Raw genomic sequence first — 16979 nt, forward strand, 5'->3', positions numbered from 1 at the left:
TCCTCAAGAAACTTAACTATTATGCTGTTGTAAAGGTAGGGTGGAAAAAAATGGTTTGGAAAAAAATGTGCGCCCCATGTGTAGTGGGGTGAGGGAGAAAAAATGAAATGATAGAATATTGTGGAAAAGTGATAGTGGTGGGTCTCACTTCTTACTTTTTCAAATTTTTTCACAAAATCTCACCAAATTTATGGAGTTTTAAAATGTCTTGGGTAAAAAAGTTGGACTACCACATCACAGGACAAGTTTCCTTTATTCAAGAAAACTTCTTTTTCACTTTCCAACCCCAAGCAACCAAACAATTTACAATTTTGGAATGTAAAGAAAAAGTAAGAAATCTACATATTTTTTTAAGAATTTTCCCATCCCACTTTTATTACAGCAAACTAACGCAGCCTTAGAGATAATTACTGTTGGCATGTTGCTCCCTTGTGTTGTAATTCATAGTTTATCCGAAAATCAAACAAATTTCTAAAAATTGGGCTTTCAAAAGACACAAAGGCCAATAGGTGCTGCAACAAACAGCCTTAAGGGAAGAGAATAACCTGGAGACAACCCGTGGGCTCTGCCTCCAATAAAGGTGGGAGGAGTGTATTGCATGTATGTTTTGAAAAATAATTGGTTTACTTTAAACGGTCATAGAAAACAAATTGGGAATGAGCTACGGACCTAGCCATCAATACGGAGCGCCGTTGAGATGGAGGGTGTGATCTTGGAGGTGAAAATGCATTATTGACCGGGCACAATCGGGGCGTAAATACCACGACGTCACCCCCCCCACAACGAGATCATTCCGCGTTGAAACAAGATAAGTTTTATATTTATGATTATGCTTTATTTGTCTTATACGATTGCTCCTGTGGTAATATATTTCCAACACCTTGTACTTTGATTTTATTACTATTTTATCCTGTGTACTTTTTAAAACTGTTAATCTAACCTTTAACTTTGTCTACAATTATTAATGCCCTTACCTTTACCTTAAGCTCTCTTATTTTAATGATGATGTGGAATCTATATATTTTTTTTTCAAAATTCAAAAAATAACCCTTCAATTTTCTCTTTACTTATTTACTTTTTTGTCAAGTTATAATACTACTCTTAATTAATTATGGAAAAAAAATTAACTTTTATTTTCTAAAAAAAAACCCAATGAATAAAGGAAATTTTGATTTTTACTCTCTAAAAAGAAATTGCCGAATAAAAGAAATGTGTGATTAAATAAAACTTAAAATAAAAACTACAATATTAAGAAATATCAAATGTAATTCACAGTTGGAAATTGAAAATCACCTAATATATGCTACAATTATACATGTTACCAAATTTTTTATCAATTAGCATCTTATATATTAAATTTGTTTGTAAAACTTTCATAATTGTGTTTGCATGATCTTGGTTCGATCATGAGGGTTCGACCAAGATTGATAAGGGTAATAGCAAAGGTAGAAATTCAATAGAGATCATGGTTCTAGGTTAGTCTAAGTTCTTTTTGAATTTTGAAAAACCTCATCATCTTATCCTACTTTGAAATTTTTGAATCCTAGAGTATCTCCAACCAACTCTACTTCATGTAGAACTCTTGTAAACGTAAAGCAGATCTATAGGTTTTGATAAGAGGCCGACTAAAACAGAAACATTCTTCTTTCGTTAAGAAAATAAAGCAAAAAATTTAGCCGGCTCAAGTTCATATTTAAAAGTTGGGTAATTTTCATCTGGACCCCCTGAGGTTTGATTTATATCATTTTTAGTCCAAGTAAATGAACATTTTGCATCTGCCTCCCCTGAAGTATTCAATAAGATCAATTAAGGACAATTTGTGATTTTTATGACCAAAATACTTGTAAATCTATTCTACGGTAAGATTTGTATATTTTTTCTACAATTAAATCCAACGGTAAAAATCTAAAGAGTGGGGTGTTTACTGGATCCCTAATTTGCTCTCATCTCCTTCATCGTCTCCATCATCGGTCCAACGTGGCTGCCGCCTTTTTTCTTCTTCAACTCCGGCAACAATCACCGAACATTCAGTGATAGCTAACCGCTAATCAAGGGTTCATCGTACAAAAAATTCAAGGGTTTCTTTCTCTTCCCAATTTCTCTTTCCTGCTAAACCATTCCGCTTTACATTCCCAGTAGTCTCTTTGCAAATCTTGAAACATGGTTTCTTTGGTTTCTTGCACGGGAAGACACTTGCAACGCTATAGGGATGGCCGTCGCCTTGTCGTTGGGTATGGATTCTTTATTACTCTTTACTCTTTTGGGTTCTTATTTGCTTACATTTGAGGGGAAAACTTCATGGGGCTGTTGAAAGGGTGAAATTCTGAAATGGGTTTTGCCCCTTCCAAATTTTCCTGTAATTTCTCTGCCTAAAATACTAAAAATTTCGACCTTGGAATCTAATGTTGATGGGGATTTTCAATTTCTGCAGATGCATTCCTTACAGATACAAGAGCGGAGAACATCCTCCATGTGAGAGTACTAATACCATTGGGGATGAAGGCGAATTGGAGATCCTTGTAATTACTTCACAGAAGGGTCAGGGCATGTTGTTCCCAAAGTTACTAAACCCCCCAAAAAGATAACCCAAAGTCTAAAATTGAAGTTCTGGGCTAATGTCACTCATGATATCATTTTCTTCTCTTAATTCATCAGCGAGGTTGGGAAACAGATGAGTCAATCGAAGAAGCAGCCAGCGAGGTTGGGAAACAGATGAGTCAATCGAAGAAGCAGCCTTGCGAGAGACGTTGGAGGAGGCCAGTGTGATAGGGAAAGTTCAGTTCAATGTAATTTCATTCCTTTGAAAAGTTGCCTTGATTCATTACAAGTATTTGAGTTACATGGGGCTATCTATATCTGACTTTCTTGTACTTTTGGTTTTTATTTTGCAGAGTAAGATTGGTGAGTGGTCTTTCAGGAGCAAGAGGTATAACACAATCTATGAAGGTGTCATGTTCCCTTTGCTCGTTAAAGAGCAACTTGACCTTTGACCTAAGAAGAACCTACGCCAAAGGAAATGGGTAAGTTTAATGACTCAGATATGCATCTTCCATCAGTAAAGAAGAATGAATTCCGTTTAAATCGAACTTGTCTGGTTCTGATTTTGATTTTAAATCTTTCTCGTGTTACAGATGACTGTGACTGAGGCTAGAGAAGTGTGTCAACATTGGTGGATGAAGGAAGCACTAGATAAACTGGTACGACGCTTGATGCAACTACCAGAGGAAGAAGACATAATCAGATTATCAAATTCTTTAGGCGATGAAGTAGGACCTTGTGCTCTAAGCTAGATAACGAACTAGAGAAGAGGGAGAAGGAAGCTCTATAGTTTTTGCCTATGGCCGAAGCCATTTGTTTCTTAGTCGGCGTCTGCAAGTAGCAGAGAAAAATTACTCTTTGATTGCATTGACCGTACATGAGCCGATGCCCTACTCTTTTGATTTTCACATTTGTATTTAATCGTGAAGAAAATATGTAAATCTTACAGTAGAGGGTATTTTGGTCATAAAAGTTACAAATTGTCCTTTGTTGATCTTTTTGAATACCTCGGGGAGACCGTATGCAAAGTGTCTATTTATTTGGACTAAAAATGACATGGACTAAACCTCAAGGGGTCCAAATGAAAATTACCCTTAAAAGTTTGAAACGTGTTTGGTATCAGAAGAAATCTGAAACTTTAAATAAGGTTAACAAAAGGGCCAAATACATGGCAATTGAATCATGAGCCGAGATCATAAAGGCACCGGGAGGAAGTGGAATTAATACAATGGCAAAGCACAAACCCTCTGTTCGGAAGAATCGAAACACACGAATGGACCAGCCGACAATAATAGAAGGATTTGGCGATGAGAATTGTCCCCCAAAAGATTATTCCGGAATAAATGGGCAATAGTTAGGAGAGGTTGGGCCCAAATTCTTTCCAGTCAGACCTTTCCTTTCTTTCTCCCTCACCCCACTACACATGGGACCCATAGTTGCAGATCATTAGTAACACTTGGTCTACTAGGCCTCAAGAATATTTGGAGACACTCTGATGTTCTTGCTATTAACCGTTCCCCTATTCTATAGATAAGGCAGCTTACTACACCATGGTTAACCACGCTATGCTATTCCAGCCTTCCAAGACTCTGGGGGCTGTGCAATGGCAAGTTACCTAATATGGCTTTTGTCACCCACATTGAGAGTTTAAGGTCCTCCACTGGCAGGTGAATCCCAAGAAACTCTAAGTCCTCTTTGATCTTGAATGAAGTTGGCCTCTTGATTGTGCAACTTCACTTCAAACCGCATCATCATCTCTTAAGGGCCTGTTCCAGCCAGAGATGTACCAGAAACATCCCTGAATATGTCAAGAGGACTCATGAGACTCCTGGTCAGATTGATTCTTCAAGTTACAGCCTTGGGGCCTCCATATGACTCTCTTTACTAATCCAGGTGATGGTCGTTCCAACAAATCAAGAGGATGAAATAGAAGTTAGTGTACACAAAGTGGTTTCAAGCACCTTTAAGACTAAAATCTACAACATAAAAAAAAATCTTGGATGGAAACCAAACAGAGCAGATGAGAATAAATAATTACATTAGGACAGTCCTTGAACTTCAAGCATCATCAGATTTCGGTTTTGTCGAGCATTCAAATGCCATATCTTGGTGTCTCTTGATTCAGCAACAAGTGAACAAAAAAGGTCAATCTTCTCTCTCTTATTTTTATGGCAAAGCTGAAAGTATGCCTTTCTCAGATTGAAGTCACCAGCGGAGCCAGAGTGTCCACTCGCGAGAGCTTTACATCCATAGCAATGCTATGCTTTATATGTTTGGTTTGATTCTCATCATATATCAAGAAAATATCCATTACGTAGAGGTAGCAAGATGGAGATAGGCCAACAACAGGTCACTTACTCAACCTCATGACTGTTTTCTAAAACATAATCCCTCATGAGTTTTGTGTTGGAATCGTTTACCATCTGTGAAATAAGTCAAAACAAAGGAGAATGAGAGAAAATTATAATAAAGAAGTTCTTGATAAAGGAAGAATTGCTAACCTTATAAGCTAGCTGCCTAATATTGTTGTCCCACTCAAAATCATTTTTGCAGTAAGCAGATCGAACCTGGATTAAGATATGACAGAATGCAGGTCTGGGTTATTGCCATGAGTATGATTTTACTTAGAAGGAACAAAAGAACCAGCTCTTTGAATATATGGTACTGACCTCTAAAATCCTTAAAGCTGCCACATGGATGTCAAAGTGTGCCATACATGGAATTTCCCATGGTATTAATCACAAAGCAAAAACCAGATATACATGTAAGTCAAAAACTCTTTATAAGAAAAAACAGAGACCTAATAACATTAAGAAAGAGATGGTTTCTGGGCTCTATGGGAACAGTGTATGAAACCCAAGCTAATAACTCTACTTCAACAAAGGAAATGAAGATACTGTGATATGGTTCAACAAATATAAAAGATTCCATTTCAACTGTCTTTGCACAAATAATCCTAAAAACTGTCAGTAAACTTGTCATATAGGTGAGCTACCTACTAAATTAGGAGCAAATACGACCCAAAATAGTGAAACCAAATAAAGCTGATAAGCCTGATATTGGAAAAGTTCCTGGCACGAGTTCTTGCCCAGAGTGTAGATAGATTAAGTGAAATCACTGGGAAATCTTGAAAATTGTAGGGAAAATCTACATCAACTAGCTCCGGGGTTCTGACTTTATATTGAACTTCTCTACCCAACAATTCAAGATGATATCAAAGCACCATGACCATTATGGAAACTAAATTTGTGTAAAATTACCCAACAAAAAGGGGCCACCATGCCAGACCAAGCAATTTATAGGTTAGAAAGCTCATATTAACAATGTTCCATCGGTTCAGGAGCTTTTGGCAGAGAGTATGTCTAAAATGTTTAGTTCTAAAGAAAATCAAAGTATTATTTACGAAGAATCGAAAAGTGATTGTACCCCTGACCTACCCAAATCCGTTCAAAGAGAACAGGATCAGGAAAAACAACGCAAGAATTGCAGAAGAGACTATTTGAGGGTTTGACATACCCAAACTTTAATGTCTTGAAGACACTTGCATCAAATTTGCACAGAACTTGTTGCCATCATTTAATGGGTTTCTTTCTAAGAATTCCATTAATTCCTCATACGCCTCAGGGTTATAACTCAGAAATGGAAAATAATTTTGAGCAGACGAAGTTGTAGTAACTAGAAAACATGACCCAGTCAAAGTATTTTTTTTTTTTGGGAAGGTTTGTTTTAGAAACGAACCTGAAGCTGTGCCGCAACGATCTTAACAGCTATGTAAGTAAAGAAATTATGAAGGTTTGTCGCAGCTTGGGCTTCAGGTGATGCTACTCCAAATCCTGCAAAAACGAATCAAATCGATTTAATACGAGGATCCCAATTCCAGGAACATCATAACTGATGACAGAAACACTCCAAAATACTACCAGGAACGAACATCTTATGACAATGAAGGCGAGTGGTTCAAGCAGTCCTTTGCTTCCACGGCCGAGAAGGAAAAGCGAAGCTTCTACTTCTATCAGGTGTTGGCGAGAAACAAGTGATCTGAGAAAGCGGAGTAAGCGCAGACGACTCCATGATGGTCTCTCAACGTTCTTCTGTTCACTCTTACCGTGAAGACTGACCACATTTCTTCAAGACGAGCAGAGATATGGACTCCATGGAGCCTTGGCCAGCGAAGATTCTTTAGGGCCATCCAAATGTCTCGTGTTCCTTTTCGGATGAGATTCTCTCTTGGGAAAATCTCCAATTAGTGCCCAAGGGATGATTCAATCACGTAAAATGTTTTAATCCAAGACTTAAAAAGGATAAGAATATTTATAAACCTTTCCAAAGGTGGGGTGGAAAAAAAGGGGTGGGGAAAAAAAATATGGGTCCCATGTGTAGTGGGGTGAGGGAGAAAGAAAGGAAAGGAAAGATTGTATCCAACCTATCAATCATCAATCCTAAAGGGCCAAGGGCCCAAATTCTCCGACACCTCACAGGTTAACAAAAGGTGAGTCAGGGACTCCTCATCATGTTGACTGAAAACACAAACAAGGGAGATTCTCAGTTCCATCTCGCAAGTAGAGCAGCCACAACTAAACCACCATGGATTATACACCACAAATGGATCTTATGGCAAGGAAGAATTTTAAGCTTCCAAAAACTACACCCCCATTTCTAGATAGCCCTATCTAGCTGAAAGGTTTGGGTGAGGGATTTATCAGCCTTCTTCGTAGAGAAAATGTCATTCCTTGAAGGCTTAAACAACCATCGATCCAGGGTGTTGGTCAGAGGAATCCTTGAGACCAAGTCAGCAAAATGGGGGGGGGGGGCGGGGGGAGAGGGAGAATATGACTCAACTAGGGTTTATTTCAAATCCCATGATTAATAAAAGAAGAAACCAAGTTTGGGGAATGATGTAAAGTTTGGGGAATGATATATAGGGGGTTGAATTTTGGAAGGATTCTAATGGTGAACTTGGATCCTAGGTAGGATTTATTATGCAAGGGTATGTGCAAACACTAACAACAACGTGGACTTTAAACACCAAGGAGGCAATCAGCCCAGAGTTGAAGCACTAGACAAGGAACTCAAACTGGAGAAGAAGGCAATAGCAGCTTACGAAGGAATTTCAATAATCAAATTCGTGTCTAATGAAGCACCCTATTAAAGCCTATATAAAATGCTAAAAAGTAGACTTCCATACTAAAAAGAGAGAGCTTACGAAGGATTTGAAATCCCTGGACTCACACAACCAAACAGGCTCTAAAACAATTGAAGGAGATATTAGATCATGAAGAAAATAATGTCAGAAATAATTCATAATATTAGACGAATATGAAACGCAGAGGGGTCTGGAACAATCGACTTACCAGGTAAAATGTTACCACTCCTTTCAACAGCATTTCGATCTTGATGGTTGTTAGCAAACAACCTGGAATGGCGTGTAGGAGGCTGATAATTTGGCTCCAAGGAAGCACATGCTTGAAAGGAAATATTCATTATTGTATGAGCCATATGGTAATTATCACTGGAATCTAACTCAAAAAAAATCCTACAAACTACAAGGAAAGAAAAATCAAGCTGAACTCTCAGGAAACCTCCAACTACACAAGGAAGTTATTGGATTCTCCAGTTATCACTAATTTTGAAACATTTCCAGTTTCATAAAAGCAACTTACTTTCCGGATTGCATCCAGCTCATACAACAAGACTTGATAGAATTGACCTTCACTCACACCATCTCTGCATAATAGAATATCTCAGTAGCCAAGGTGTACCCTAGGTTCAACCAAACAAGAATATTGGAGAGAAAAATACCTATAGAATATTATCCGCTGAGGTTTCTGACCAGTTCTCTGCAGAAAGAAATTAACAGTTCCCTGGAAGTACAAGATTCAAACTACTTCAGAATGGCCTAGCTGAATGACTTTCAACTTCATTAGCCAATTATGTGTAGATATTTTAACACAAAGCATAAACAATTACATCCACTTGGAAGACAATTTACATACTTTATCATGCCACCAGACACCATACTTTATTAGCCAATTTACATATTTTTATCTGCACACATAAAAATTGGGAAAGAAATAAGAAATTATTAAAGCAACATCACTTGCATAATAGTTAATTCTTCAATATACACTAAGAAAAATAAGGATGAGGAGAGCTGATTGGAAAAGAAAAGAAAAAACTACAAATGTACATGTATATTGAGGATGAGGAGAGCTGATTGGAAAAGGAAAAAAAATATACAAATCTACCATGTGTTTTTTACCCAGTTGATGCATGCACCCATTTCCAGAAGGGAAAAAAGAATAAAGAAGGTATGTTGGAGTTATATATAACACATAAGTACAAAGAAAAATGACAGATAAAATGAGATCGAATTCCCTGTTCATAAAGGTTGCCACTCTACAGCCTTTGGCAAGCAATATTGCACAACACAACAGGGCTCAGCTGCAAAAAACATCTATGAAATCCCCACCCCCCCCCCCCCCAAAAAAAAAAAAAAACTATTACAGGATTAGTGTTTTTTGATGACTGTAGCTAAGAATTCAAGTGGTTGTTCTTGGCCAGTTCATAAAAGCAATCAAACTTTTCTCCAAGACTCCAACAATTAGTCCCTATAAAAATTCACCCATATTTCACATTGAACATATATGTATAAATTAAATAATTGAACTAAACAGCCCCAAGAACATGACAATCTAATACAATCCTTGAAAACTTAAAAATAAGAAATTGAATATAGCATTGTTGGAAGATAGAACCAAAAGCCCCTTTTCCAATCTGTTCTAGTACTTCGTACTGCTCCATCTTTGGTCAAGTATTTGTTCCTTGATATCTTTGAAGTTGCATAACATATTTGAAAATTGAAGTGCAAATTAAGCACCTAAGGCCAACACCATGCACTATAACAGGAATAAAAATGTAAAGGGTACAAAGTTGAAGCATAAAAATGACAAAAAGAAAATATGTAATATAAAACAATGGAATATAGCTTTGTTGGAAAGAACATACCAGAGGATTTTGAGGCTTCAAGTCCCTGTGGCAAACTCCAGGAACACTGTGGATATAACTCAGGCTCCTAAATAGCATACAAGTCTAAAAGAGTTAGATAAATAAGCTTCACAAGGGAAGTTGGGCGGTATGTAAATTAGGAAACCATATAACAAAGAGAGTATATAAACCTTTACCTGAGTAGAACCTTGAGACGGATACAGCTACCGCCTATGCTAGACACTGTTGAACCTTGTGAGGTACCTACTTGTTGTATAATCCAACAACACATATATCCAAAATATATTTGTATCTTTTCCTCATTGTCCATCTGTAAAGAGTACACAAAAGTAGAGTTTAACTCCCATTGCCTCTCTAAATAGAGTATCAAACTCCCAGCCTCACCAAAAGCTAGATCACATTGCCATTTGGTATGGAGATAATTCTGTAGATTTTTCTTGGTGAAGCCAAGGTTTGCATTCCCTCCTGCTTGGAAACCCAATAAATCAAATGTTAATTTGGTTCCCAATCCAGTTCTCTCAGTTAAATCTATCTCAGTAGCTTGGTTGGTAGATATTGCACATTGAGACCGTATTAAATGTACGGTATTTAATGTGTGAAGAGGATGGTTGTGTTCTTCAACAAAGTCTTTACATTCATATTGTCCATCTTCTTGTAACAATATGCTCATCTTTGCACCACATCCAGTTCTACTCTATGCACAATATATTGTTCTCACTTTATCTGATTCCTTCCGCTTTCCTTGTTTACTACAAACATAAGTCCTTTGCACGATGACATTTGGATCTTCTGTGCTTTTATGGCTCTTCTTATACCAAACCCAATATTATGCCCATATACGTATTAAAATTATAGGCTTCTTCTTCCAACATAAATATCATGCCAATTCAAGGCTCAAGACAACCAACCAACCAACCACTGAGATACAACTATAAACACAATAAAATGTGAGGAAAACATGTCCAAAATTCTAACATTTTATTATAATTTGGTGTATCTAATAAAATTTCATTCTTCCATCAACAAATAGCACACACAACACAATGAAAAAAAGAAAAAAAAACTTGATGGAATATGACCTCTTGGTAGTTACCCTAAATTGATAAGCTATCGATAAGTTACTCCAAATATTGTGGATTACCTCTTGGTAGTTACTAAAAATTGATAAGCTATGGGACCTATTCTTGAGAATGGCATTTATAAGACAGAGTTGGATGCCAAGAATTACACTTCTATGGGGTTCAACGATATACTTATATAACCTACAACATCTAAATGTCAATAATAGTTTGTATGCCCATAGATCCTCTGCAGCACTAAGGAAGGTGAGAGGAAGACACTGAGTCCTTCTCTTCCTCTTTTAAGAATAAGTAGTAGTATCAGGGAGGCTCAAACAACTACAGTTTCAATGGGGCCCTAATATACATTTAACACTTAAACGACTTGGTAAAAAAACATCTTTTTGAATTAAATAAAGAGAGTTCATTTCAAATGCATATTTATAAGCTGCATAACCAACTTCAGATGCGCATGCATTTAAGCTTAAACTAGGAAATGCAAAAAATAATAGAAATCGGTAAAGAAACTTCAAACATAAGTCCACTAAAATAGAAATTCAGAGTAAAATAAGTTTAGGATTACTATACAAAATAGGAATTCTGAAATTTGGGGTAAGATTAATGAATGAGACAACTTGTTCAATTTTATGGCTTACCAAGGAACCGAAGTGCAGGTTGCCCTAAGCTTTCTTCTTCTTCTTTTTTTTCCCATAAAAAAATAGAAATATGGACCCAAATCGTTAGAACAACTCAGTGGGAGACATCTTCCCAAGTAGAGTTTCATTGTGAGTGCTAGCCCACATTTGTGCTGAAGAGCTCATATAATGCCATTCAAAATTGCAAACAGGAAGCAGATTTTCAATTAAGGATGCATATCAAACCTTCAAAGTAAATATACTATTTAAACACATATTACACAGGCCCAAAGTTAACGCTGCGGAACATGCTAGTTCAATGCAAATTTCTGACATGAGAAACAGTTTATTGAACTACCAACCATACATGTATAAGCCACAACCAATGAAGGGGCTGATATTGCATAAATGAATGTATTCATACCAATGTATTGGATCATTCTACCAGACCAATCAATTATTTTTTTTTTAACAAAAGAAATCAATCACCGGGTCCAGGAGGATTAATTTGGTTTCATAAGTTGTTCTGAAATGCACAACAAATTCAGTCTGCACAAAGGAAAATTTTCCCATTCCACTAATTTTGTTATGCTTAGAAAAAATACCAACTTCTGAATGGTTCGTTTGACTGCAAGACAAACAAATGAAAAATCGTTTACCAAGGATTAAAAACAGAGCTGGCTTGATGGAGTTCTCTTAAGGCCAATGAACTATGCTTAGTTAAAAAGAATTACTGGGTTTATCTTTCAGTAACTACGTATTGTTTTCCATTTCATATTTGATATATTCAATGTACATGAAGAAACCCAAAAGTGTAACAAGCAACCACTGCCTCCCTCCTAAAACGAGGAAATAAAGCAAACTAACAAGAAGAGGTTTATGTTGGAAATGAAACAAGGCAAAAAAATAATTAAGCAAAGATGAACAAACAGAACTAAACAACAAAATGACCTTTGTGTTCGTCTTTACCTTTGCAAAGATTCTTCTCTTCTCTTTCACGCAGCTCTCTCTCTTTCGTTCACAGATTTGAGAACCAAACACTCACCATTCGCAAATTTCTCTCTCGTTTGGTTGCAGGACAAAGCTTCGCAGAATGAAGAAGAAGAACAATAAAGAAGAACCCTAACCACTGCTTCTTACTCTCTCAGAATCTCGTTTGCAAGATGGAGTGAAGCCTTGATTTTTCTTGTTCACTGCTTCTTCCCTTTCTCAGAATCTTGTTCACAGGCACTCTCTCTCTCGGAATCGGTTTCGCAGGATGGAGTGAAGAAGAACGAAGAAAAGCCCTTACATTTCAGTTTCCCTCGATTTTGCTTGTTTTGAAAAGTAACCAGTTCGGTCCATCGAGTCGGTCTGGCAAGGGTTTGGTTTTCCCCTCCTTGAACCGTTCAGTTCAAGTTTTACTTAACTTAAAACTGTGTTTAAGTTCACATGTTTTAAATCAATGGCTCATATTCTATCAGTCGACGTGGCTCAATCTGAGCAGTTCGCAGCTCAGTGCTGCGCATTTAATGCTAAATCTGATGCATGGAAAAGAAAATTATCATGCTAAAATCACTGATATGATATCCAACACTGTGCAATGAGATGTATGGAATAAGTTCAAATTGAACTTGAAACATAACCCAATGTGGAAGTTGATCTAAAATTTAACCATATAATCAAATGAATAAAGAAAAATAATGGGACCTAACATTTCCAGCATCTTCATTCATAAAAGATCCATATTCTCCACAACAAGCATTTGCCTCAAGCTTCATATCAGCAGCGGCTTATATCTACTCATCATCGCTGTCATCTTCATATTCAGAGGATGAATCATCTTCCCTTGGCTCCAAAAGTGAATTCATATCAAACTGTCTCTCCGTTTCCATCTCCTCTATGTCAAAAGAGTCATAGTTCATCCGTTCCTCAAACTTCTCATCTGCGCAGTTAAGAAGCCATGCAAGTGAACACTTCAAACCCCTCTTGGCAATCATCTGATGTCTAGGCTTTATTGTTGACTCCAGACCATATGTAAAGAAAGCAGGGAAGTCTACCAGATCATCCAAGTTCCTACACATCTCTTCCTGGAAGTAATCAAAGCTAAGCTTCATAATATCAATATTCAAGGCAAGCAATTGGGGACACCTCACAACCATAATTCTCATTTGTGGGAAAGAGAAACCACAATTCTTAAGGAAACCCACATGGCTCACTATGGAAGATTGGACAAGGCTCACAACCTGAGGCATCCTTTCAATGATTCTGCAGAAATCATCAGGATCAACACCAATGCTAGAGTGGAGCAAACTCTGCTGAGAGAGAAACTTCGCTTTTAGGTCAATTCCTATAAGCTCAGGATATTGTGCTATCATGGAAGGAAGAGATGTTTTCTTCACACCAAATTCTAATAGTGCACCCACATTTGGTTTCACTTGATCGTCTAATGCAAATCCAAGAATGTGAGGTCTCTTCTCAATCAGCCTTGCTAAAGCTAGTCTTGGAATTCCCAGGCTTTCGAGGTAATCCACAAAAGGCTTGATCACTCTACCAACTCTCATTCCCATTATCTCTGGGTATCTTGTTAGAAGCCGACCAATCTCTCTTCTTGACACCCCAATTCCAACCAGATATGCCACAGATGTGCTCATGGTACCATCAAGCTTGAACCCTAAAACTTCTGGATACGTCTCAAGAACCCGTGGTATATCATTTGGCTTAATGTCCATCCCTTGAAGATACTTGACAACTGGTGCAAGGTCAACCACAACACTAGAATGGAGGACTTGGGGGTATCTCCGTAAGAAATGGGTGAAGGTAGATTTTCTTACACCCAACTTCCCAAGGTAATCAAGCACAGGAACCATGTTCTTCTTCACACTACAACCAATAACAAGAGGATAATTGTTTATATCTTCGATTGTCAGCCCCAAATTGTGAAGGAAGTCAATACGCTCCCTCATAACCTCAACTGTGACAGGGAGCTCCAGCCCATCAAGCTCGTCTGGAACAATTCCAAGTCCCCTCAAGAATTCATATGCCCGTTCTCTATTAGCAATCCTGTCGTTCTTCATTTCTAATAAACTAGGTCTACTGTACAAAGAGGAGCCTCTTCCTCCTCCTCCTCCTCCTCCTCCTCTCCTACCCAAATTAGTGGTTGATGGGTTAGTCAAAGATGAATCAACCGAACTAGAAGCAAATGTTCTTTGGGCAATGTAATACTGTACTTTAGTTATTGACCCATGATTTCTCTCGATTAAACTAGGGATTCGACGTGCCAAAGGAGCACTCAACCTGGGCAATGCGAAGCACAGAGTCGATAACTCTGGCTGTGCGAATAACAAACTTGGTTTTATCATGCCTGTATGACCGAGAACTTTCATGCTTGCTAGTGTTTCATGTATCCACAAAATCTGAGTATCACAAGCAGAACAACGACTAAAAAGGAAATCAAAATCGATGCTTGAAACGAAATACTCGCTCAGAGACAACACAAGCAACTGACAGAGGGATACGGATAAATTGCGCACACCTGGATTGATTTCAGTCGCAGTGTCCAATTATCTTGCACAAAGATATCATGGACGGTAAAAGTCCCAAGCGAAGAACCCAATAAACCGTTGCCGGAGGAAGAAAAGGAGACAAAAAGCTTTCACCTTCCAGTCCCTGAAGCTCCTACTCACAGTGAGGAGGTTAAGAGCTGACCAAAAACCATGTCAAAGCGCTTTAAAATAAAATCTCTCTTCAATCTCTCTTCAATCTCTCTTCAGTAACCTCGACGATGCTGAGCTTCAGTAACCTCGAAGATGCTGAGAGAAGAACCGTAACCGAAAACACTTGCAGGCACGCAGGATAAGATGTATTCCAGGGTTTCGAGAATCGGCTGAAATCGATCCCTATTTCCATCCGTTCCTAACCCGCACTACTGCATGAATCGGAACCGATCCGCTCAGACTGAATCGGCGGAATCTTATGGTCATTGTTTTCTCTCTCTATTCGGACTATTCCACGTTGAATTGGAAACATGTGCTAATTCCCAAACCCTTCTCAGCTTTATAAAAATCTTTATTTTCTTTAGTTTTTTTCATTTTTTTCCCCTTAACTTGGACCAAACTCTTGTTTTCTAATATTTACTGTTAAATTTTCATTAATTTAACATTTTCATCAAAAAAAAAAAACTGTTAAACTTTCTTGTGTTAAAACATAAATACCCCTCACCCATGTGAATGATCAAAATACCTCTCTCACTCATTGTGCACCTACCAGGTTACCAACCCTTAGGTGGGTGAAGGGCCATCTTCTTCCAAAACTTTGTCGAAAATCTCATCACTGCTGGCGACCACCACCCCTTTTCCTGCTAGCAAACACCGCCTATTGAAGTAGAGGAGATTTGCTTCTGCATCGAGTTTCGACCTTAACTTCAAACCATTGCCTATAAAGAATGGCACCCATAGTTGTTGGTGACATTATCCCCAATGGAACCCTGGCCTTCTTTGATGAATTTGATCAGCAATAGAAGGTCTAGGTTCACTCTCTCATTGCTAGTAAGAAAGTCATCCTCTTCGGAGTTCCCAACGCTATTACCCCTAATTTCAGGTCATTTCTCTCTTTCCCTCCCTACTTTTTATTATTCAAGTATTCTTTGTTTGTTTTAACAACCTAATTGCCTTGAAATAACGGGTTTTGTAAGTATTTTACAATTCATCAAATCAGATGGGATTAACATAAGAATTTGCTTTTAAAGCCTCCCAAAGGATTAATATCAAATCCACAACAAAAGTAGGCGAAGTTCTCGCCATCCTCAATAGCTATGGATTACTCAAACCCTATATCTTCGATTTGATCAAAAAGGATCCAACAATACTCTCAATATATCCTAAGAAGATCTTGATCAAAATGGAATTTTTTTTTCTTTGATATGGGAATTTCAGACCCTAACCTTTCAAGGATCTTCTTTAGAGACGCAAGCATATTAGTAGATTATAGTTTGGAAAACCAAATTGTTTCTTCCATGATCGATCAAATTCAAGATTTCCATCTTGATTAGGGTTTGAGTTCTGGTGGTGCAATGAAGACAATGACGGAGAGAGGCATCTTATTCCAAATCCATCTTTCAGCTTTGGAGATTGCTCCCCACCATAGCTGATTCATTTTGTTTTAGGGAGGTCTTGGGTTCGCACCCATCCGGTGGCATTTCATTTACAGTATTAAAAAAGCACCAATACCAAAAATAATAATAATAAAAAATAAATAAATAGTTAATTTTATAAATTATGGCTCCATAGATTTGAAATCTTTAGATATTTGAAATCTTCAGACTCATGTAACCACACAGGCCCTTATATTTATAGGTCTCACAACTTGATTGCAAAGATAAATTTAAAAAATAAAAATTTGTTGAAATTGAAGATAACTGATACAAATATTTTGAAAAAAAAAAAAAAAAAAAAAAGATGATGTAGATTTTTTCGACAAAAAAAAAAATGCAGGTATTTTGAAACCGTGCACTAAGCCACCATACCCTAATCTCAGTGACACCTAATCTCAGTGACAATGAAAATCGATTATCCGGTCATAAAATGTTCCAAAGAACGCCCTTTGAAGAATATCAAAAAGATGTTTTTACCAAAAAAACATAAACGAAAGTGATAAAATTTGTTCAATTTGAAACCTTGGAACGAGTTTATCAAACACCAACTTATTTTAATAGAGATTTGAAAATATTTTTAGAACAGATTTATCAAACATCCATTTTTAAGTA

General features: G+C 37.4%; 1 protein-coding gene, 1 long non-coding RNA gene and 1 pseudogene across 8 annotated transcripts; 1 reads left to right on the forward strand and 2 right to left on the reverse strand.

Annotated features, from left to right (window-relative positions):
* Nucleotides 1-1967: 1967 nt before the first annotated feature.
* On the forward strand, nt 1968-3290 carry LOC149001436 (nudix hydrolase 18, mitochondrial-like; annotated as a pseudogene). Its single transcript, XR_016170384.1, has 5 exons — nt 1968-2231; nt 2432-2560; nt 2687-2786; nt 2898-3020; nt 3132-3290. The product of XR_016170384.1 is annotated as a nudix hydrolase 18, mitochondrial-like (transcript).
* A 588-nt stretch (nt 3291-3878) lies between these two features.
* On the reverse strand, nt 3879-7321 carry LOC149001437 (uncharacterized). Of its 3 annotated transcripts, none has more exons than XR_016170436.1 (4): nt 6459-7321; nt 6277-6371; nt 5208-5224; nt 3879-5105 (listed from the first exon to the last, which is right to left on the reverse strand). It is a non-coding gene; the product is annotated as an uncharacterized LOC149001437 (long non-coding RNA). The 3 variants fall into 3 exon arrangements; XR_016170435.1 differs by having other exon boundaries at nt 3879-4961; nt 5040-5105; nt 5208-6371; XR_016170434.1 differs by having other exon boundaries at nt 5208-6371.
* Nucleotides 7322-7359: 38 nt separating this feature from the next.
* BSM (Mitochondrial transcription termination factor family protein) lies at nt 7360-15081 on the reverse strand. 4 transcript variants are annotated; one of them, XM_089137583.1, is made up of 6 exons: nt 12206-15081; nt 9720-9853; nt 9544-9610; nt 8532-8583; nt 8338-8399; nt 7360-8262 (listed from the first exon to the last, which is right to left on the reverse strand). In XM_089137583.1, exon 1 carries the CDS (start codon nt 14599-14601, stop codon nt 13015-13017), a length of 1587 nt encoding a protein of 528 aa, XP_088993709.1. In that variant the 5' UTR covers nt 14602-15081; the 3' UTR covers nt 7360-8262; nt 8338-8399; nt 8532-8583; nt 9544-9610; nt 9720-9853; nt 12206-13014. The 4 variants fall into 4 exon arrangements, with proteins under 4 accessions (XP_088993709.1, XP_088993708.1, XP_088993707.1 ...); XM_089137582.1 differs by having other exon boundaries at nt 9720-10008; XM_089137581.1 differs by having other exon boundaries at nt 7360-8000; nt 8199-8262; nt 9720-15081.
* Nucleotides 15082-16979: the final 1898 nt, after the last annotated feature.

This window comes from Hakea prostrata, chromosome 10, assembly GCF_041222555.1.
Source record: "Hakea prostrata isolate BN-2017 chromosome 10, UWA_Hpros_2, whole genome shotgun sequence".
Lineage (NCBI taxonomy): Eukaryota > Viridiplantae > Streptophyta > Magnoliopsida > Proteales > Proteaceae > Hakea > Hakea prostrata.

Excerpts from the sequence above, each read along its gene's own strand:
- BSM (XM_089137583.1), bottom strand. The coding sequence starts at position 14,601 with ATGAAAGTTCTCGGTCATACAGGCATGATAAAACCAAGTTTGTTATTC.